Below are 24704 nucleotides of genomic sequence, written 5' to 3' on the forward strand. Positions count from 1 at the left end.
ATAGGGAGATGTACCTGTGACACCCTCCCTTTCAATGCCCTCAACTAACCTTTCTCAGCTACAGGACTCTGAACCTGACAATTTCTTGTGGAAAGTTGAGGGGAGAAGTAGACAAGAACTCACTAGTTTCCTATAACTCCTGCAGATTACATCATTGTTTTGTATCAAGCTGCAGGAAAAAGCTGGATGTTTCTTGCTCTTCTAGCTCCGTTGTTGTTGTTGTTGTTGTTGTTGTTGTTGTTGTTGTTGTTGCGTGCTTTCAACTCTAGGTAACTCCAAGGTGACCCTATCATGCTCAGAGGGGGAGGGGGGTTGGCTTCCTCTGAGACTGAGAAGAACTTGGCTAAGTGGGTCTCCAAGGCTGAGCAGGGATTCAAACACTTGTCTCCAGAGTTCAACATTCAAATGACTTCACCACACTGGTTCTCTACCAAATTGGAAATAGTTGCACTTAGGGGCTGTAGCTAAAAAAGATGGGTTCGAGGTTGATGTTCTGCATTCCCATGATTAAGGCCCCATCCACACAGCCAAATAAAATCCCACATTTTCTGCATTGAACTGGAACATATGGCAGCGTGGACTCAGATAACCCAGTTCAAAACAGATATTGTGGGATTTTCTGCCTTGACATTCTGGGTTATATGGCTGTGTGTAAGGGCCCTGAGTGGATCTAATGTAGCTAATACTTACAACTGAATGTAGGTTGGGTGGAATGCAAATCAAATTGGGAACCACATCCTGTGACCAGCAAATTTTGTTCACTAATCCTATATTTGTGGAGGAGGGCTGTAGTTATCTAATTATGAAATGTATTTTTTGGAAATGCATGAACATGGTGTTGCTTACCACCACATGGTACAGATTCACATGAGCTATTCACAAATACTTGCAAAAATGTGAGAAGGGAAGGCTCCGGGGATAGCTCCTGGGAGGGCATGAACTATGCTAATGTGAGTTTTAATGCATTAATTTTTTGCAACCTCAAAGCTATGTTCGCATGGTTAAATAGCTGTCTCAAGGAGCAAGGTGTTTATTTCCCTGGTCAAGGTATGAAATGAAATTGTGTTGAGTAACATCAGTTCTAATTTCTAGTTTAGAAATATATGTGATAGATTATGTCCTAGGGATAGGTGTTGCTGTGCCATAGACTATGTTGCTTACTAGTTAGGGGTTTTGTGTAAATGTGCAATTATTCCCTTTGGCTTGACAGAAAGGGGGAAAATCCTGTTATTGGTATTGCTTTATGTACAAATATGCCACCCACATATCTATCTTGATAGTCATCAAATTTGAAATGTGGGTGGCATATGGACCAAGTCTGACAGCATGTATAGTGCAAAACACACTTTTGTTAAGGCTACATTTTCACGTTTTTGTTTTTTTTACAGTTTCTACCAAGTCTTGAACGTTATTATCTCAGACAAATTAGAATAAATGAATAAGTTGTTGGATAGTAATTCAAAACTTACCTATTGATTTAGTGGATCTGTGTGTGTGTGTGTGTGGTTACATTAGGAAGACCCAGATTTATCTATACAACTCACTGCTTGGCGTTATATTCACTATTCAAATGATGTGGTGTGAAAATCAAGTGGATTTTATCTTTTTAATTTAAATCATGTCTATCACATTATTAAATAATATTTTTTTGTTTTATTTATAGTTCGGTGCAGAATATAGACGATTTTCTTTGGAAAGGTCCAAACCTGGCAAATTTGATGAATTCTATGGATTACTGCAACATGTTCACAAAATACCTAATGTGGACGTCTTAGTTGGATATATAGACATTCATGGGGATCTCTTGCCGATCAACAATGATGACAATTATCACAAAGCAGTGTCTACAGCAAATCCTTTGCTTAGGATCTTTATTCAGAGAAAAGGTAAGTGTATTTTGCAATATATATATACTCATACATAAGTTGACTTCATATAAAAGTTGAGGTTATTGGGTCAAAATTACGGCTTTTGATATGATCTATGGATAAGCTGAAACCATTCTATAGAGAGGAGAAATGGCCAGGGATCCAGCTGTCTCTGGCCACCGCCATTGCAAATGCCTGACCCAAGCCTTCAAAAAAACGAGGTCATGCATCAGAAAAAAAGAGCGGGTTAGTGATTTTTTTAAATAGTCCTGGGACAGTCTAAGCTCCCACCTTTCACTGTTCTACTCATAGATGGTTCGTTTTATGATAAAAGTTAAAGCACTTAAGTTGACTCATGCATTAGTCAGCCTGGGCTTTTCTAGACTTATATATTAATATAGACAGTAGTTTTGGCTAATCTACATTTCTTTCTGTTACTACTTTTACCAGAATTTTGCTGGAACTGTACGTCCTCTCAAGCCAGTTACTTGTCTTTCCATGGGTGAATTGTTTCCATCCCATGCTGTTTGTTATGAAAACATATCTTACGGTTGTGTTGCTTATGCTGAATTCTATCCTGTCATTTTTCCTTTCGGTGCAATATAAAGAAATGGAGGTCTCATTGATGTTGGGCTTTTTTTTATCATGTCATAAGTGATGTAAGAAACTGCATGTCACTTGATGTTGGTGTCTACCAGTATTTAGTCTTCAGATTTTAAAAATCTTGAATCCAATTGCTTGTCCCAATTGGAGCAGACTTATTGAGTTACTTGGAGTTGCTAAAATGTTGATGTGCCCTTTGGTGAATCAATTTTAGTAGGGACTAGCAATCTGATTTTAATAACTTTAAGAAATAATTGGGATTTTGTTTATGACTGGTAATTTTGCTATGAATTTTGTTTTTCCAGTCAGAAATCTAGTTGATAGCTTTCTTAATAGTTGTAATTGTATTGAACTAGTTATATTCTCAGCGAGACTAGCAGAAATGAAACAGGTCAGGAGATGAGAACATAGGGATGCGTTTTCTGTTGGTGTGGAAAAACATGGAGCACAATTTTAAAAATCAGCAATAGTTAAACAAAGTATACAATTGATTATCTTACATGAACTACAGGAGAAATGTAATTTAAATTCATTGCAAATCATGCTTCAACCTTTTCTTTAGCTAAAAACTGTTAAGCCATCTCTGCCGACTCTTATTGATAAGCTTTTTACATATTCAGTAAATCAATACAATTCAGTAAGATTTATTGAAAACCCTTTTGTATACTGCCCGATAGCTCTGATGAAATCCAGTTTCAATGCAGTAAATTGTGGTCCGATAAGCAGTGAGCCATGTGCCCCCTTCTTACTGTGTACACCCAGCTTCAGATGCCATTGTTCAACAATCTTCACTTCCCTATGATGTCTAAAATGATAAAACATAGTTTTGGTGCTGTTTACAAATTAGATGAACAATTGGGAAGGAGAAAGTGTGGTAAATGCAGGACCATTATTGATTTGGTAAATCCAGTGTACTGGACTGAGTTCAACATGGATGTATTTAAAAAAATGAATAATGCCAGACTGATCTTATCTCTTTTTTTTGAAAGAGCTACAAGCTTGGTAGGTGCAGGGAATGATAGATACCGTATGGGTGATGCTTGGCTTGACAACAGTCCATGTGAAAAAGTTATTGGAGTCTTCATTGAGAAAAAGTTGAAGATCAGCCAACATTGTGATGCAGCAGTTTAGAAAGCCAATGGGATTTTGAGCTGCATCAAAAGGAGTATAGTGTCTGGATCAAGGGAAGTCATGTCTAGATCAAGGGAAGTCATGCCCCTCTGTTCTGCTTTGGTCAGACCTCACCTGGAATACTGTGTCTAATTCTGGGTACCACAATTCAAGAGGGCTATTGACAAGCTGAAACATCTCCAGAGGAGGGCAACTAAGATGATCAAGGGTCTGGAGTACAAACCCTATGAGGAGCAGCTTAAAGAGCTGGGTATGTTCAGCCTGCAGAAGAGAAGGTTGAGAGGAGACATGATAGCCATATTTAAGTATTTGAAAGGATGTCATAAGGAAGAGGAAGCAGACTTGTTTTCTGCTGCCCTGCAAACCTTGACTCAGAGGAATGGTTGCAAATTATAGGAAAGTAGATCCCACCTGAACATTAGGAAGAACTTCCTGACTGTAAGAGCGGTTTAGCAGTGGAACTCTTTGCCTTGGAGTGTGGTGGAAGCTGCTTCCTTGGTGGCTTTTAAGCAGAAGCCGGATGGCCGTCGGTTGGGTGCTTGGACTGTGCTTTTCCTGCATGGCAAGAGGTTGGACTAGATTGCCCATGTGATCTCTTCCAATTCTGTTATTCTGTGATTCTATGATATGTTATATCTGAGGCTGGCCATTGTTTGTCCACTTGTTCTCATGAGCTGCTCCATTCAAATCAGAGAAGAAGTAACTGATTGATCTGGAGAGTCTGCAAGGAAAGAAACTGCAAGCTGTCCCTCTGCTGGGAAAGAAAACTTAAACACCCCCGGCACAGCTTCTCAGCAGAATAACCTTGTTTTGTCTTGTGCTGAATGACAGAAATAGTGAAAACTGCCATGTTTTAACCGAATGGAAGCAGAGGATCAAGGAAAACATGGGCATGCAGAGCTGAGCAGCGGGCAGCACAATTATATTCTAGGAACACAAATGTGTAAAAGAGCAGGATCTGAGAAGTCAGGAATAAAGACAAGAATCTCAAGGGAGGGAGGAAGTGAGAGAGATTGAAAGCAAAGGGGTATGGAAAATAAAAGGCCAGGCACCGCAAGTTGGGAAGGGTTCATTAGAGTTGGCACTTGTCCTTTTTGTGTTCCTATTTCTATTTCTTCTTTCCTGGCATTTGATGGAAATCTTGCAACTTTTATTTTTAAAAATTGGAATGGTATGAAGAAGAAATGAAAATAGTGTAATTGTCTTGAAAATAATATATTTTAAATAATTAAGTAAGTAATCAACTTTTTTAGGAATTTAGAGCAGATAGGAGAGTCTACAGAAAGAGTGAACTGTGCATCTTGTTGAATTTTAATTTGTATTCATTGAATGGATAGCCTGTTTTTCTAGTGTAAATGCCCACAAGCGACTTGTCATATTCTTTTAAAAATACACAGAAGTGACATACTTGAAGCTAAAGAGAAGGCAAGGGTTTTTTTGTTTTGTTTTATAATTTGGGACTGTAGATTACATTGCTAATCTTAAAATGTCAATGTCTGTATGAATACAGTTCGGGAGAGGCTTATAAATGAGGGAAAAGAATGAAAATGCCACTGAGAAAAGTGGAGAGAAAAGCAAAGGAAAACAGATTGCTTGTATTAAGGACCGAATGCAAAGACAATGGCAGGAGGCAGTGGTGAGAGGCCCAGCTTGTGGTGGCGAGATGTGGAAGCAGCACTTCCGCCCTATTACTCCTCCATTACCCAAACCTTTAAAAAGCTAGCTCTTTTCACCTTCCTCACCTCCTTTTTGGCCTGAACCGCATTTAGTAGCAACTTGGTGGAGCCTGAAGAATGTAGTACAGCTGCCATTTTTGGGAACATGAGGTGGAGCAGAATGGCAGTGGCTGTTTTAAATAGTGGATTATTGTAGTCTCTATGCAAATCTTGTGAGCTTACAGAAAAACTGTTAGGACTCACAAGGCTTTACAATACGCCTCTATTAAAAACAGCCAACTTTACTTCAAGCATCCAAAATGATGGGGAGCCAGTGCATTTCCAGCATTAACCAGTGGATAAGTCAACACAAGTTTTGGGGGTTGGTTTTTTTGTAATGTTTTAAAGTCATGCAAAAGAATATACGGTATGTTTGATTTTGAGCTCTTAGGATTTATTAGGTTTTTTTTTTAATCATGTCAGAAGGGATTTAAGAAAGTGGAAGTCACTTCTGGTGTCAGAGAATTGGCTGTCTGCAGAGATACTGCATAGGGGACACCCAGATGTTTTACCATCCTGTGGGAGGCTTCTCACATGTCCTTGCATGAGAAGCTGGAGCTGACAGACAGGAGCTCACCCCATCTTGTTGATTCAAACTGCCGACCTTCAGGTCAGCAGTTCAGCCAGCACAAGGGTTAAACCATTGTGCCACTGCACCTCCAGCATTTATTAGTGAAAATACAAGAACATTAATAGCTCAAAAGAGCATATTGAGTATGTTGGCGAGGGGAGGGCAGAAAACGCCTTCTCTCTACTGACTACCAGCCTAATCTTTAAAGGCAGGAGGACTTCAAATAATTATCTCAGTTGTCAGGCAGGCTCTTAGGAAGAATGCAGCCCTTGACACTTTCCATAACCAAATCTGCAAACAATGTTAGTGCAATGGATTTAAGGACATGTGTGTGATTTAGATATATGAGATTATGTTCTAAAAGCAGGAGAATATTCTTCTGGGAGCTAGTATTGGCTACATCTCCCTTGTTTAGTATATAACTGATGGCAAGTTCATTTGTTTGTTGTGAAATGGCCCTCATACATAAAGGTGAGATTCCCAGACAGTGAATGTTGGTTGAACACAATAAACAAGGGAATAAACATTCCAGGAGCTGGTCTTGGCCAATGCGTGAATTTGTTGTACTGTTCCGCACAGTTTCTCTGACGCAAGTCATGCTTAAGAGAATCCAGAGCAGCATTTTCCTTTACAACTATTTATATAATATGTTGCAAAAGCTGTAGTCCTCACATGCTTAGTAGGAAGCAACTCCAAGTGGATGCATTGCTACTTACTTTCAAGTAAAACCGCATAAAGATGTCATTGTGGCAATTTCTACAATGACAAGTTTTGCTTTTCCCCCCCCTTAACCTTTTAAATTTTGGCTGTCATTTTTATCTCTCATTTTTTGTACCAAAAACGGAATCTTTGAAAATAGATGGGACTATTTTATAAAGTCAGGTTCAGCATTTCTGCTTAAGCTCTTTCAGTAGCCATATGACTAGAGCAGATAAGCCACTTTGGAGTGGGATTATTACTTATGTTTAACCCCATATGTGTGTGTTTGCATGAGTTACATAACATATTGGATTCACGTCTTCCAGAAGTTTTTTTAAGACAGAATTTTCTCAATTATTAAATATAATTTTATTCCCATTTAAAAATAAAGCCAGTTACGGAAAAATGAAAAATACATCGCAGACTTTTTCCCCAATGTAGGTTTTGACTTTTTTGTATTTTAGCTAATTTTCAACAGTATTCAATTTAAAAGAATGTGTGATAATATGCTTAATAGTTAGGCTTTCTTCGTTAAAACTTTAGCAATGTCAATATCCTCTGCATTTTTCTTTCCATAGTTCAGCTGTGTATGAGAGAAAGCTTTGTTGGAGTGTAACCCTTTTAGCATTTTTAGAGTACCATCCTTAGTAATAGCACTGGTGTATATGACATTTTAGTAAATGGTATGAAGATGCTTTAGTGTAAATGTGGGAGATATACACACACACACACACACACACACACATATACAGAACACTGCAAGTACTGTTTTCTGGTTGAATGTAATTCTTCAACTGCAACAGATTGTATGGCTGTGGGTCAGCCTTAGGAGCACTATAATTTTGGAGAGGTAAAATGGAATATAGCAGTCAGGTTTCTGGAATTTAAGTACAGGCATTCCCCAAGTTGCAAACATGGTAGCTTCTGTAGGTTTGTTCTTAAGTAGAATTTGTTTGTAAGTTGGGACAGGTACATTTTTTCAGTGTAATTCCAGCCTGATAGATAGATAGATAGATAGAGAGAGAGAGAGAGAGAGAGAACGTTCAAGCTTTGGATGGCATAGGCGAGGGTTAACACCTCTGTGCTGTTTGCTTTTCTGACTGTACCCCTGTTCAGAAGATTTCACTTTCTGTCCCTGTGATAATCGGATTTTGAAAAATTTGGCTTGGTGTGGAAACAAGGATTGGCAAGAACACTTAACTGGAGACACCTGAGTGGATTTCCATTCCTGGGAGTAATTTTTCTCCCTTTCTGTTGTCTCACCCCTGTCCTTAACTATGGGTCATTTGTAAAAAGGATGTTTGTAACTCGTGGACTGCCTATACAATAGGGATGGTAAGTCAGAACATTGCCTTTTCTTATAAATACTGTGGCAAGGCTGACAAGCATTGACTACCCAGAATTCTTTCAAAATCCTCTCTCAAGATCTCTGCTTTTGCCAGGCTTCTTCTGTCTAGGTATTGATCATGCCCAGCCCTGATTAGTCTCTGAAATCAGACAAGATCAGGTCAGTTTTGGGTAGTACAGTAGTAAGTGTGCTGATTATGATCTGTATAGCCCTCCCCTACAAAAATAGCTTGGTGTAGGCTGTTTCAGAAACCTCATTATCTCATATGAGCTTAAAAGAGAGGCCTTTCAAAGAGATGTTTAATCAATGACCTATTGTCGGAGGCAGTCTTGATGCAAAAGTGGGCATTCTCAATGGCCTCTCATAGGCACTGCATTTTTCTGCCAAGGCAGGCAAGACTATGAGCTCCAATTCCATTGTCCTTTCTCTGGCAGGCCAAGATATTTTTTTTATTCAGGCAGGTTTTTAGCTGTTTCGTTGTCCTGTTGCTTAGCTAGTTTTGACTCACAGGCATAGTTTGCTTATTATTATTTTTAATCTGACACTTTGTGTTGGCTATGCTTGCCTCTTATTTTTCTTAGCCCCTTTAAGTGGAAAAGTGGGATACATATTAAATAATATGTGTATTGGAAGATACAAGAATGTATACTACATGTATTTGTATCTGCTGATGAGATACTCTTTCTAGATACATTTGAACAAACAAATAATAATATACTTTATAAAAATAATATACTTTCCACTCTATCTCCTTGAGGGGACTCAGAGTGGATTATAGAACACATATATGGCAAACATTCAATGCTGATATACAGTTGACAAGGAAAGATAATGTATAAACAGAAGTATAGGCTTTCCCTATCTTTCCATCTCCAGCATCTAGAGGCTGTACTCGACTCCAGGCATGGGGAGGTGTTGTTGCCCCATCTTTCATGCCAAGGAGCTTTGTTGTCTGTAGACAACCTTCTGATAAAATCATCGGTATGTCCTTAAGGCCACCTTTTAATTTATCTACTCACATTTCTGTTTTCATTCTGCTAAGTAAGCAAAACTGGGCTGACAGTCGGGAGATCACCCCAACCTGGGCTTGAACTGTCAACCTTTGAGTTGGCAAGATTTTCCACAGCTGGCAGTTAACCCACTGTGCTAAATCCCAGCCCTAATATTGTATCTTGAGATTAACTCCACAAACAAGAAAGTTTGTTGCACTGTAAAAACAATCAGAAAGCTCTACTCATCAGAAATTCTGCATATGCCTTTAATACATTTCAAAATTATGGACACTGATGTTAGTCTTGGAGACTACTAAACTTTATCACAATTCCTACTGACGATTATAGAAGCATTTCTTCAAAGATAGCACTACAGTATGAACTCCATACATTCTTGAACTGGCAGTGGAAACAGGAAACCGTAGATAAGAGCAAACCTGATTAAAATCTACTTCCATCGAAAGTTATTGCAGTCGCCTGGATGACCTAGAAAATTCCTAGAAAGGACATCTTTTGTCAGATGTGGTTATGTAAAGCTGTGGGTACCAATCCTGTGGTTACAAGGGTCATACTGTATATTTTAAGTACTTTTGGCTTTTAGGACGGTGCTTTATCCAACATTGTACAATAATTAGAATAAGGATTTCACTAGTGCTTGTGTAGAGAGGAGCAACACATACAAGCAAATGCTAGTTTCATAAAAGTATTTGTTTTGTGGAATGGTGTAATAGCAGTAGAGCTAACATAGTGGATTTGATACTGGCACAAGGCTCAAAATGGGTTTCCTCAAGAAATGCAAGCAGTATTAGTTGTATGTCATGGCTAAATAATGGTGTATTAAAGAACAATTCACAAAGTAAATTATATGAGGCAGTCATTTATAAAATCTATACATTCAGATTCAAAGAGCATACTTTTGATATCGGACAACCAGTATAATTCCAAGGATTCGGAGTACCAGGCAGTCAAGCATAGACAACAGAACTTAATTATGTAAATGACTGCCTGCTGTGAAGGCTCTTGTGTGGGTTGAGTCACTAGATCGGATCCAAAAACAGTTAGGCAATGTCTCGTTGTTTGTGTCCAGCATGGCAACATGCAGCTTTGGTTTCACATCAGCAATTCTGCTTATTAAAAGCAGGTCACCTTTGGGCTATATCGACATCCGCCTTATTTATGGTAACTTTTATGATTCCTTGCCAAAAGGTTTTCACTGCAGCTGTAAACTGATTAGTTTGTGTCAGAACAATGGTGCCTTTGTAGTGAATGATATTGCTTTAAAAACATTATTCCAGGGTTTTTGAGAGGCTAAATAGTCATGCAGCCTAGGAAAGTTTATGAACATAGTCTTTTAAGCTGAGTGTATGTATTATTTTCAAATACTCTGCATTTATTTGTAGCACAGGGCAGTTTCAAGATTTGTGTTTCATGGGATAGGAATTATCTTCTACCATGCCATAAAATCCTTACTATATCTCCCTGCCCAAAGCAAATGAGAATGTTCTGCCTTACATAGCATTTTTGCTATCAGCTCACTGAAGCTTATTTCAAAGGAGGTCAAGAGACATCTTAGAAGACAGATTTGAAAGGATACAACACACTAATTTGGAAGGATGCAATGAGTCTTTGGTATCCTCTAGTTTCAGGAACTCTTGAAGATACCCAAATCCATGGATGCTCAAGTTCCATTATATACACAGTGTAATAAAATTGTTTCCCTTGTATCCCTTGTTGGATAAATCCAATCCCTTGTTGGATTTATTTTTTTGGAATCAATTGAATTTGCACAACTTAATTGAGTCTATAAACAGAGACTTGGAATTTCAACTACATGAACCTTTTTTTGAACAGAAATGCTAATTTGTCCATTCATAGTATCTGGTTCTGTGACAAGAATGACTGCCATCGAATAGCAAAACTCATGGCCAAAGCAGTGCAAGAAGAAACACAAAGATTCCAGCAAGATTAAGCTCTCAACAAGATAGAAGAAATATCAGTAGGATTTGCAAGTTGTGGATGCTAGAATCTGTGGGCATGGAGAGCCAACTGCAACACAAGTTGGTTTTTGGAAAAGGGAGCTGAGAACTATTCTGCTACAATGTTAACGAGATGAAGAATAGATATTGTGAAGTTGGCATTATTCCTACATATTCATGGCTATGGAATATACTCTTTATAACTTTTAATAACTTTCCTTTAGCTATGTAGTTACTGTACAGCTTTCATTTCATTTAGAATCAAGGAATATCCCCACATTGTAACCATATGAATAGGTAATGTAGTCGCCGATTCTAATGCTGTAGCACATGTTTATCAATATTTCCTAGAAATATTTTTTCCAGTCAAAATAAAATTCCCAGTTTCCCCTTTCCCCAGTAATATGAACATTTCCAATTACATATAAACAAAATGCCTAAAAAAAGGTACTGAAATTAAATAATAATCACATTTTATCCCATTGATCAAAGAAGTCCTGATTATTAAAGGAAGGCAGTCATTGAAGTTTCAACCCAGGCAGAAGTTGAAAACGAAATCTATATATCTACAGATTTAACTTTAACCTGGGTTAAACATTCCTCACTTAGTACTCTCTTGGGATAGCTTTAAGGCATTTTGAATTCCATTCAGTAATTTCTTTTCATATACATGCATTATCTATTCCTCAAGGTGACGGTGTTCAAAATACTGAGATGGCTTAATGGATGTCCAAATGCAATTATATTAAGTGAATGATGGGATTGGAAGCATTTTCACTGCATTCTCTCTTAACAGAAATTTGCATTGCTCTGAAGCTTTTCAGTTGGTTCTTATGCCTGCAAGTTTTGAATGCATAAAAGCAGTTAGTGAAAAGAACCATAGAGCTAAAGTTTTCCATTTCGCAACAACCTATCGCATTTATTATTATATGTTGATGCACAAAGTGAGCAATGGATATCACTCTTACTGAAGGCTCCAGGAGATATTGCAGTTGAGGGAAGAAAAAGCTGAAGTTTTGGATTCTGAAGAAGGCATGAAATCTCCCATACATTTATCTGTTTTGACTCAAAGTGGCCAGTGCTACTGGTTTTTTTTATTGTTGCACAGTTAAATAATTGAAGCATTAGTGACAACAACATCAATGTTTGCAAATAGCGCTTGCCATTGAGCACTTATTTACTTTGTGTTTCCAGATGCACAAAAGGCACAGAGTGGTCCTTTGTGCAATTGTATTGTAAGATATTGTTGGCCTTTCTTTTTGGTCCTGGCTTCATACCATATCATGATGCATGGTAGAAGAATAACTTTTGCATTTTGGGCACTGGCATTAAAATCTCTGTGAAAAGCTCGTTGTCCCAATGCTTCCATTGTGTTCAAATCCGTTATGAACCATTGAAGTTCTGCTCGGAGTGAGCGTTTGTTCAAGAGTACTTTTGCTTATCATGAGATCTGTTTGTTGCTTTGTATGTAAATAAGTTCCTGAATAAAAAGACATTCTGATTGGGGGTTCCTCCGTTGAAATGGCTATATTTCACTTGTTTCCTACTATTTCACCAGGAAATCTTCTTTAGATGGTCTTTTTGAACTTGGCAGAAACCTGGTACTGTCTTTATGACTTGTAGACAAAGACTTTTTTGTGTAGGAAAGACCCAGTGCTATTCAAAATATTTATAAATGACACGGATGCATGTTTAACAAATTTGCAAGAGAGACAAAATTAGGAAGGATAGCTAAATACCCCCAGATGAAAGGTTCCGGATTCAAAATTACTTTACCAGATTAGAGAGTTAGGCCAAAACTAACAAAACAAATTCCAGCAGGGAAAAACTTAAGGCATTACATTTAGGTAGAAAAAATGAAATGGATAGATAGATGATTAATTACACTGTTGTGCCAAAATTCTGCAGTCAGATATGATACATTGCTCTTAAATGTTTCAAACATCGCCACATAAAACCTAGAATTTCCTTTCAGCTGCCATATGTTTTTTGTTTATGTGGAGCCATACAATAAAAGAGCATTGATTTGAGCTTACCTGGATTTCTGCATAATCAGGCTAAATCAGTTTTTGATTGCTGTTACATGATGTTTTGTTGGGTTGCTTTTTTAATATGACAAATTTAACTGTTGTAGTTGACACTGAAGCAGATTTAGACAAGGTTTGGAGTTTCTGGGGCCAGTTTCCAACGCGCTGTACCCACTGAGCACTTACAGTGGGAAAATCCTGAAAGTGGCTAGATAAATAAAGGGATTTTTAATGTAAAATGATGGGAATTGAGGCTTGTAATGTAATTGAAAGATGAATTCCATTTGCTATAGAATTCCTGCAATTTCTAGACACCCTTTTCACAACAGATATTTTGGGCTGGGCATGGGGTGGCAGACGCTACAAGGGTGGGATTTCCCTCTTGCTGTATTAATCTTTAAAAAACTAATTTTGCATGGCTTGGTCAGTGTTTGCAATTAAGAGAGAGAGGCACAGTAAAATGTAGCTTCTGCTGCATTCGACAAAGGAACAAAGACACTGGCAGCTTATATTTTCAAGATCATTGCCTGCATTGTGAACACATACTGTATATACTCGAGTATAAGCTGAGCCTTAAGCTCTTTTTTTAGGCTGAAAGCCCCCCTTGGCTTATATTCAAGTCAAAGTTGTTTATTATTTTACTCTGTTGTTACTATTATTATATTTATTATATTACTCTTTATTATTATTACTTTACATTATTTTACTCTTATTACTTGTATTACATTTATTATTTACTCTATTTATTGTAATTATTACAATTATTATTTTACTCTATTATTACATGTATTCTTTTACTCTATTATTGTTATTGCATTTATTATTGTGGGTTGTTGTAGGTTTTTTGGGTTGTATGGCCATGTTCTAGAAGCATTCCCTTATAAACCCAATTTTCCAGTTTCGAACAAGCCTCACAACCTCTGAGGATGCTTGCCACAGATGCAGGCAAAACATCAGGAGAGAATGCTTCTAGAACATGGCCATACAACCCGAAAAACCTACAACAACCCAGTGATTCCGGCCATGAAAGCCTTTGACAATACATTTATTATTTTACTCTATTATTACTGTTATTATTACATTTCCATTATTTTACTCTATTATTGTTATTACATGTATTATTTTTACTCTCTTTATTATTATTATGGGAAGGCTACATAAGCACATTTGCATTGAAAAGGGTTAAGGGTTTAATCAGAGTTGGACAGTCTTACCTTAAATTACAGTTTTATGTAAATATTCAAAAACATTTAACCTACTGATGCCTCAATTAATGTAATGTTATTGGTATCTATTTTTATTTTGTAAATTATCAGTAGCTGCTGTATTTCCAATGCTTGGCTTATACTCGAGTCAATAAGTTTTCCCAGTTTTTTTGTGGTAAAATTAGGTGCCTCGGATTATATTTGAGTTGGCTTATACTCAAGTATATATGGTAATTATTTGAAGCAATGTTCAGTGAACTTTTTTTACACTTAACAGTAGCCCTCTGGCAGATTTGACTTTGTCTTTCTCTCCTTCTTTCAGGCTTAATTCTGTTCATAGATGGGGAATTAATAGAGGATCTCTTTCTGAAGGCTAGCAGAAGGGCTAATAGTTAGGAAGAGTCTCTTTGAGGTGAAATGTGTCCATGATCCCGCTGGTAGTTGTACACTGATTAGCAATTGTTGGTATACATTCTGTTGACCTGTGACCAGCAAGGAAGGACTTTAACCATAAAGATAAACAAAACTGTCCCACCAGATTGAAAATGAGTCTGAAAGTAGGCTTTACCCTTAGAAAGAGAAGTTCAACAATCTTATCTATTTCTTCAGAGATGTGCAGAGTCTTCTAGCCATCTGTAAATAATTTCCTCGGTACAGTTATTAAAACCCTTTTCAAAGTGGAATTAGAGACCGTAGATTGCAGCATACTTTAGATGTGTGTTGAGACGTCGTACCACTCTGTACCAGTTATCTCGACTATAATGTCAAAGAAATGTTCAGCTCTGGCGAAAATGTTCAACTTGTCCTGAAGAGTTGTAAATCAGGAGGCATTGATTCATTAGCTAAATATGTGAGGAACCATAATTTGTATTTCTCTGATTGACATCTATATACATTGAGTTAAGCAGTGGATTCAAATGAAGTTTACACATTATCCCTCTTGAAGTAGCTCTTTAGCAAAACAATCCTTTTGCTAAAAGTTGTCTAAAATCAGCTCAAAAACTTTTTGCTGCTTGAGCTCCAAGGCGTGAGGAGCATTAGTTTGTGGTTTAACTTCTTCCTGGAAGTATCTTCCAATATTTGAATATGTTACTTATTTAGTCTCTTACCAGCCATTTTACCTACTCTCAGTGAGGGGCAGGGAAGAAAACTTGTGGAATGGTATTTGTTTTCAGATTAAAACCAGGTCATTTGGATAACATCCAGGTATTTGGCAGGAACTGGTCCACTGGCTGTTTGCCTTTCCTCGTTCTTTTTTATCCAAATGTACTGAAACTTGAGAAAAAGAAAAACGTAACAGAGAATTACACTTCGAGGGAAGAATGCTATGTGCATGCCTTGTAAATCAAGAGTGGGAATCTTGTTCACTCCCAAAAGCTGGAATCATTTTCCAAGTTCTTGAGGGCCACATTCCAGTATGAAACCTAATATAATGATAAAAATACCAGTATATTTTAGTTTAGTTTAGTACTTCTCTTGCAATCAACTAAGCCATGCTGGTGTCATGTGGAAGGAGCATTGCCACCTGTGAGGCCACTGATGTGTCAGATTTAACTCCAAGGCCACACCCGTTCCAGTACAAAACTGGGAAACCATATTGACTCAAGTATAAGCCAAAGGTGGGAAATGCAGCAGCTACTGGTAAATTTCAAAATAAATATAGATACCAATAAAATTACATTAATGGAGGACCTTCTTGCAGCAACACCAGAAGGACTCCAAGTGGCCAGATACTGGTCGAAGGACATTTAATCAACTACCAAACTTGCAAATTTTGTGTTTTGTCTGTCTGTCTGTTTGTTTTATTCTGTTAGAAATGTAATAAAATTGACTGGTTGCCCTGACACGACAAATAAATAAATTAATTGCGGCATCAGTAGGTTAAATGTTTTTGAATATTTACATAAAACTGTAATTTAAGATAAGCTTGTCCAACTCTCATTCAACCATTATTCTAACCTCCTGCAATATACATGTGTTTATGTATTTTCCAATAACAATTAAGTGAGTAAAATAATAAATGTACTATAATAATAAAATAAAATAATGGAAATCTAATAATAATAATAATAGAGTAAAATAATGGAAATGTAATACTAACAGTAATATTAGAGTAAAATAATAGATGTAATAACCATAATAAATAGAGTAAAATAATAAATATAATAATAATAAGATTACAATAATAAATGTAATCAAAATAAATAAGAATAATGTAATAATAGCTATAATACTAGAGCAAAATAATACTTGTAATAATAAAAATAAACAGAGTAAATAATACATGCAATAATAAATAGAGTAAAATGATAAATGTAATAAAAATACTAATAACAGTGTAAAATAATAAGTAACCATGATTCAAGTATAAGCCAAGAGGGTCTTAAAAAGGGCTGAAAAAACTCGGCTTATACTCGAGTAATTCCTATCTCTGTCCATTGTCCGTACTGGTTAGAATGGGAATTGCAGTTCAGAAAGTACAGGTGACGGTTAAGATCAGGACTGCTACTCTTTCCTCACAAAATCAGATGAAGAAGCCTCAAAAGTATGAGCAACTTTGGCTATAGGAAATTTTGGCAGATCTTAATAGATGCTAGGCCCAGTTCTCCATAAACAAAAAACAAAAAAAGGAACCATTCCTTTTCAGCATAGACTGGTGAAAGGAAAGACCTTAGTCTGTTTTGGGAAAACCTAAAAGCAGCACCAATTCCTTCTACTCTCTCTGCCATAGTACTGTTTCTGACTTTTTTTAATGCGTTGACGGGGGACTAGACACAACTGGTATCCTGTGGAAGCATTGGTGCTTTCCCCTCTCCATGAAACGACCCTCAGCGTATCCATGGCTCATATCAAATCCATAAATTTGCCTCTGAAACATACTCTCAACTTATACATATCTGGGATGTCTTTTAAAATCTTTCAGCATAGGAAATTTATCTGTTTGAAATAGAACTAGTGAAATGTAGACTGGTGATGATCCATGTACTTCTCTTGCTTGTGATCTGTAGCTTTCCCTGTCTTTATCCATTTTCTTGCAACAGACCGGCTAGCTTTTTAAATGTCTATTTAGAAAAATACACAAAAAAAACCCTCCAACAACAACCTAGTACTATGCTGAAACCAGTTATTGATTGTTCTTTAGAGTGAGTGAAACTTCAGACATTGCATTTTACACCATGGACCTTACTAATGTGCAATTTCTCTCCCCTGCCTCTTTTGTTTTTTGCAGAGGATGCAGACTACAGTGCCTTTGGGACAGATACCATGACAAGGAAGAAAAACGTCTTAACAAACGTGTTGCGTCCAGACAACCATAGGAAAAAGCCGCACATTGTGATTAGTATGCCACAAGACTTCAGACCAGTGTCTTCTATTATAGATGTTGACATACTCCCAGAAACCCATCGCAGGGTGCGGCTATACAAATATGGAACTGACAAGCCACTTGGATTTTATATACGGGATGGCTCTAGTGTCAGAGTAACATCCCATGGGCTAGAGAAAGTTCCAGGGATTTTCATATCCAGGCTTGTTCCTGGAGGCCTGGCTCAGAGCACTGGTTTATTGGCTGTCAATGATGAAGTTCTGGAAGTGAATGGTATAGAAGTTTCAGGAAAAAGCCTTGATCAGGTGACAGACATGATGATTGCCAACAGCCGTAACTTGATAATTACTGTGCGACCAGCAAACCAGAGGAACAATGTTGTTAGGAACAGCCGGACTTCTGGTAGCTCAGGACAGTCCACAGATACCAGCCTTCCTAGTTACACTCCACATACGGTGCAGACATATCAACCTGAAGAAGAGGAAGACAGTGATGAAGATGATATCATTATTGAAGACAACGGCGAGCCCCAACAAATTCCAAAAGCTGCTCCTTCCAATGAAAGCTTGGAATCGCTAACACAAACTGAAACCCTTCATGAATCCATACAAAATGGCTTCATTTCTTCCAGGGAAGCAAACTTGTATTGTTCAACAAGCAGCATTAACATGGAGTTTCAAAACCAGGACTCAGAACAGAAGACCTTAGAAGAAGATGGGACAATCATAACATTGTGAAACTGCGTCGGTTTGTTGAGTTTCTGAAATCAAGAGGCCATAACTTCCTTTTTAACTTGGCTGTATTGAAAACAGTATAGATCTCAGATTACTGTATTCCAGTAGGTTTTTTAGATCTCCAGAATGAAGTTTTGAGTCACATCTTTGGTTCCTTTTTGGTACATAACTAAATGAATAATACTGGAACATGGAGTGGCTCTTATTTCATTGTCAGACAGGACAGCATTGCGGTAACTTAAAATTGTGCAGATGCATTTTTCCAGAGTTGTTTTTGAGATGAACTGTACATTGATAGGTAATGTCGCTTTTCATGTTTTATCGTCTTGGGATTTGGCTGCATGTGTTATCAATCATGGAATTGTAAATTTGTCTTCATATGAGCATACAGTATTTCAGCACAAAAACATTAATGAAACATAACTACAGCTATTTTATGCTAATTAAAATATTTTTAAATAATTAAGAATTGATCCATTTCCTTTTCTTATAAAATTTAATTACATTTATAAAATTAGAAGGCAACTCTTGGACTTAATGACACACTGGATAATTCAGAAGAATATCTGTGTTTTTGCTTTTTTAAAAAATAACACTTTGCTGTATTGTGATTTACTACTGAGAAAAACTCCACTGTAAATTGTTTGATCTACAATGTGTGGCTATGTGTGTGTGTGCCCTTTAGTGATAGGAAATAGCATCATGAATGTGTTGTCATAGGCTTTCATGGCCAGAATCACTGGGTTTCTGTGAGTTTTCCGGGCTGTTATGGCAGTGTTTCTGAAGTATTCTCTTCTGCCTGTTCATCTCTCCTGATGAACCAACCTGGACACAGCATATTATTTGAGAACATAGAAATGTTGGACCACTCTAACAACCACCATGTCAGGCTACACAAAGAAGCCATTGAAATCCACAAGCAGGTGGACAGTTTCAATAGAAAGGAAGAAATCATGACATTGACCAAAATCTGGCTACCAATATTTTAAAAAAACTCTAAAATCGGGACAATAAATAAAGAGCAACACTCAAAATACAAGGGAATTCCAGACAGGAAACAATCAGGGCCAGCTAACACCTCCCAACAAAGGATTCCCCTAGGCAGGAAACAGCAAGGCTACCTCCTAATCAAGGTGGCCAATTGCAACATTCACACATGCCCCAAACAAGCAAGAGTTCTTCCTCCCACCCTGGTCATTCCACAGTTATATAAACCTCACTTGCCTAGTTTCCAATACACCTCACAATCTCTGAGGATGCCTGCCATAGATGTGACCCAAAAGTCAAGAGAGAATGCTTCTGCCACATGGCCATACAGCCTGGAAAACTCACCGCAATGCAATATCTTGATTGTTATGCTGCAATCCAGAAGAATTGACATCTATGGAATTTTTCATTGTACTTCAGTGGGAAAATTGCAGGGATGGGATCAGCACGTTGACATTGAGACCTGCAAAAATACAGGCAGGACCTAGTACAGATCTTTGTTATTCTTCTCTCCATGTTTTTGTTGTTGTTGCTGCTTGATGTAGCCACACATTTAATTTCCCACAAAGTCCCATTCCAATGCTTTGGGGTAAATTGGAAGTGTGGCTCATTTCATCTTCCCAGAACTGCTGCTATCACAGCCAAGACCACAAGGGCCCATTCACAGAAGATATTTTACTTTGAGCTCACTCTATAGCGCTGGTTCCATTGTACCCATCATGTGAGAGTCTACAAATGTTATTTATTTTGTACTTCAACTGTACCCTTGGTTTACAGTGTCTATCGTTGTTTATGTCTGAAATAGAATTATTTTCAAAGTGTAACATTTGTAAACCTAAGGGCTACTTCAAATGTTGGATTTGGCTATCAGGTATCTTATAATTGGAATTTGTAATGAGGTAAAGATGTAGTGGAAGAGTTCCATCAAGACGTCAGGGTGTATTCTCACAAATCGGTGAGTTTTATTAGGTTTGTTGAGTTGATTTCCCTGTGACAGAAAGGTTATATATATAAAGCTTTCAGCTAAGGATATCTTTTAATTTATCTTTTGTGTATATGTTTATACCATTTTCTTCACGCAATTATGACTAAAGTGGAGTCCACTTGATTGTCACACAAATGGAGATGACTGGTTGCACACCTTTTCATCATAGGAGTGTATATCTGGTACTACTATGGATCTAAAATGTGTTGTACTTTAGATAAGTTGTAAAATGGATTTTATCAAACACAGAAGCATGGGTACCAAAATGTTAGTGAAAGAGTTGGATGTTAATTTATTGTGGAGATATCTAGGTTTAGTATGCTGCTTCATTCATTCACTTTGATTTTTGGTACGTACTACAATCATATGCATGTTTTTGTATATATTTCACTGCAGTTACCAACTTAAGGAATTATTTTATTGTACTATGCTTACATTTTATTCCATAAGATAATAGTTTCAACCAGGGAGCTTGCATAAGGAAATGGAGTGTGTCCTTATCCTATATATTAGGCATGGGCAAATTTCAGCCCTCCAGGTGTTTTGGACTTCAACTCCCACAATTCCTAACAGTCTCAGGCATTTTCATTTTCATTTTCAGCCGCTTAAGCATTTTAATGTTTATTTTTGCATTTTACTGATCTTAACAAGAGGTTTTTTATGATGTTTGTGTTAGTTGTTATTACTTTCTGTTATTGTCTTTCCACTTTTTGTATTTTGTGTGTTTGCACCTTTGAGTGCTTTGTGAGCCTCCCCAAGTATCTGGGAGATGGTGGTGGGAGTATAAATAAAGTTTTTAAAAATTATTATTATTATTATTATTATTATTATTATTATTTTAACTCTCTTCTTATAGGCTCTGCTGACAGATCACTGTAGACTAATTCTGTAGCAGCAGTATCCAATCTTTGGTCCTCCAGGTGTTTTGGACTTCAACTCCCAGAATTCCTGACCATTGGACAAGCTAGCCAGGACTTCTGGGAGTTGGAGTCTCAAATGTTGTAGGGCCAAAGGTTAGGCATCACAGCTCTATAGCATTCTTCGTGCTGGTAGACATAGAAGTCTTTTGAGTGCCTGAAGTTTGATAATTCACATCTAGGCCTCTTGATTGGCTTAAGTGGCTGAGGAGGAAAAGGAAGAGGCCTGTTAGAAATTGTGGGAGTTGAAGTCCAAAACACCAGGAGGGGTGAAATTTGTGCATGCTTACTATACATGCACACTTGTAGACAATAAACTAAAGTTGTATTGTTGAAGGCTTTCATGGCCGGAATCACTGGGTTGTTGTAGGTTTTTCGGGCTGTATAGCCATATTCCGGAAGCATTCTCTCCTGATGTTTCGCCCCCATCTCAGGCATCCTCAGAGGTTGCGAGGACTTCGTAATCTCTGAGGATGCCTGCTACAGATGCAGGTGAAACGTCAGGAAATAATGCTTCTGAAACATGGCCGTACAGCCTGAAAAACCTACAACAACCCTAACTAAACTTGGTTTGAAACTAATAAGATTTAAATTTTGGAATTTGAAAAAAATCAGTCAACATTAGAGATGGAGGGAAATAAGCAAAAGGCTTCATGTCTTTTGCTCTTGGAATGACAGACTGCACTGCCTATAATTGCAGAGTAATGCAGTTGCCGTGATGACAGACTATAACCTTGCTATCACTACTGCGTTTTTACTGAGTCTTGTTCAATCAGATTGCTGAAACATAATATTAAACAATTAATTTTATATATAAAACAGTACTGGACTTCAGTGTAATCAGATTGATGTAAACTTTCATATACTACCTCTTAAACTTCAACCATTAGCATCTTATGGGGTGGGGGGTGTTGTATGCTGAAGGAATACATGAAGGCTTAATGTGTATACATTTTGAAAACTGTAAAACCCAGAATCTAAGTAAGGAAACTTAGGTTTTATTGTGAGTTTTAATATTCTGTTATATGTTCTTTGTGTATGTGTAATATACACATTCCCAATTTTTGATTGAAGCATATATTATTATGTCTGAACAAATAATGTGGGCTTCTTCGTCACAGAATGAAAGTTCTCTTTACAACAATGAGACAATTGTAAACACCTCTAAAGCAATTTGAGGATGGACAAGCCTTTAAGTGCACCTTACTTGAAAGAGCAAAAAATGGCTACAACGGTACACTTTTTTGGAATTATTGTATAATTCCAGATGAAGTCGAGCTGAACTGTGAAATCATTGTTCTTCCACCCTGACTTAGGAAGTTATTGTCATGTACTTTTGTGACTTTTCTAACTGAAATCTTTATGCAACATGATTTTTACATGAACATGTATAATATGTCAAAATGTCAGTATTTTTCTTACCACTTCAATGTGTGATGTACATCAATACCACTAAATGAACTTTGATTTTACAAAAATCAAATTGTCATGAGTTGTATGTTAGTCATATTTTTATGAACATGATAATTAAAGAAAAACCTTATGACTGTTGTTGATTTGACCCTTGCAAACTTTCAATAATGTTTTATCCTGTAGTCCAGAGATTTTACAGAGATGATTTGATGATTATCAAGTTTGCAGATGACACCAAATTGGGAGGGATAGCTAATACTCCAGAAGACAGGAGCAGGATTCAAAATGATCTTAACAGTTTAGAGAGATGATTGGCCAAAACAAACAAAATGAAGTTCAACAGGGACCAATGCCAGATATTCCACTTAGGCAGAAAAAATTGAAATGAAAAAATACAGAATGGGGGATGCCTGGCTTGAAAACAGTACGTGTGAAAAAGATCTTGGAGTCCTCATGGACAGCAAGTTCAACATGAGCCAACAATGTCATGTGGTGGCTTTAAAAGTCAGTGGGATTTTGGGCTGCATAAATAGAAGCATAGTGTCTAGATCCAGGAAGGTCATGCTAGCCCTCTACTCTGCCTTGGTCAGACCACACCTGGAATCACACTGTGTCCAATTCTGGGCACTGCAATTTAAGGGAGATGTTGACAAGCTGGAATGTGTCCAAAGGAGGGTGACGAAAATTATCAAGGATCTGGAGAACAAGCCCTATGAGGAGTGACTTAAAGAGTTGGGCACGTTGAGCCTTCAGAAGAGAAGGCTGAAAGGAGACATGATGGCCACATATAAATATTTGAGGGGAAGTCATAGGGAGGAGAGAGGAAGCTTGTTTTCTGCTGCTCTGAAGACTAGGATGCAGAAAAATAGCTTCAAGCTACAGGAAAGGCAATTCCACCTGAACATAAGGAAGAACTCCCTAATTGTGAAAGCTGTTAAGCAGTGGAACTCTCTGCCCCAGAGTGTGGTAGAGGCTCCTTCTTTGGAGGCTTTTAAACAGAGCATAGATAGCCATCTATCAGGGGTGCTTTGAATGCAATTTTCCTGCTTCTTGGCAGGGGGTTGGACTAGATGACCCATGAGGTCTCTTCCAACTCAATGATTCTATCTCCTCCAGACCATGATGTATCAATCCTATTTGCTGCAAAAGTAGAAATCCTTTAGAGCAGTGGTTCTCAACCTGGGGCCCCCAGATGTTTTTGGCCTACAACTCCCAGAAATCCCAGCCAGTTAACCAGCTGTTAGGATTTCTGGGAGTTGAAGGCCAAACACAACTGGGGACCCCAGGTTGAGAACTACTGCTTTAGAGAGCTCACAATACAGAGCATGCCCCATTCACAGCCTAATTCATCACAAGGGGGAAATTAAAGAAAGATCACATAATTTCATGGAAAGCTCTGGAACTGAAAATGAAATCGTTGCCTTCATTTCAGCTGGAGTGGAAATTACATTAAAACTAACCAACCTCTTACATAGATATTCCACATTTTTTCCATAATAGAACTTAACAGTAGTATGCTTCTGGTCTTCCATCCAGGTGCTAACCCAATCCAGACCCGACTTCACACAAACTTGGACTTATATTACTCTTTTGTGCCCTTTCAATGAAAGAATGTGTGTTCATTTCATTATAGAAAACTTTGAAAGCTGCATTTCACAAAGGCATCTATTAGGATTAGCTTTTACTTCTCCCATATCAGCTTCTTTCAGCCAGAAAGTCTGCTTTGATTTACTGTCTATTTAAAGGAGCTGGTCATTTTACAACAATGCAGCCAAAGAAATACCTTTCTGTGGTGGAGGCTTCTTTTTTGAAGCCTTTCAAACAGTAGTTGGGTAGCCATCTGTCAAGGGTACTTTGATTGGCTTTTCCTGCATGGCAAGGGATTGGACCAGATGGCCCACAAGGTCTCTTCCAATTCCAAGATTCGATGTTTCTATGTTAAAGAGAGCCTTTCAACTTCTGTAGTAGATGAGCAGGAATGGGAAAATATATAGTATTTAGAATATACTGAGAGGTGTAAAAAAGGAAAGAGATCATATGTGCAATTTACCATTGCATGAACTTTCATATAAAATGTATAGGGAATGGTGAACCCACAAATTGTAGTAGACAGCAGCTTCCATCATTCCCTCATCATTGACTATAAGCTGGTAAGTGCTGATATGGCTTGTGATCCAACTCTGGGCTATATTGTAATGAATATAAGGG

The 24704-nt window shown here is 37.6% G+C and overlaps 1 protein-coding gene across 1 annotated transcript in view; it reads left to right on the plus strand.

Moving 5' to 3' along the window:
* The window catches only part of PARD6B (par-6 family cell polarity regulator beta), a 40662-nt gene extending 18028 nt beyond the window's left edge, over positions 1-22634 (plus strand). Inside the window, exons 2-3 of the mRNA XM_060772116.2 lie at positions 1664-1886; positions 17365-22634. Of these exons, the coding sequence (XP_060628099.1) occupies positions 1664-1886; positions 17365-18197 (1056 nt within the window). The 3' untranslated portion in view covers positions 18198-22634. The remainder of the gene's footprint in view (positions 1-1663; positions 1887-17364) is intronic.
* The last annotated feature ends 2070 nt before the right edge of the window (positions 22635-24704 follow it).

The sequence above is a fragment of the Anolis sagrei genome, chromosome 4, assembly GCF_037176765.1.
Source record: "Anolis sagrei isolate rAnoSag1 chromosome 4, rAnoSag1.mat, whole genome shotgun sequence".
NCBI classification, from domain to species: Eukaryota; Metazoa; Chordata; class Lepidosauria; order Squamata; family Dactyloidae; genus Anolis; species Anolis sagrei.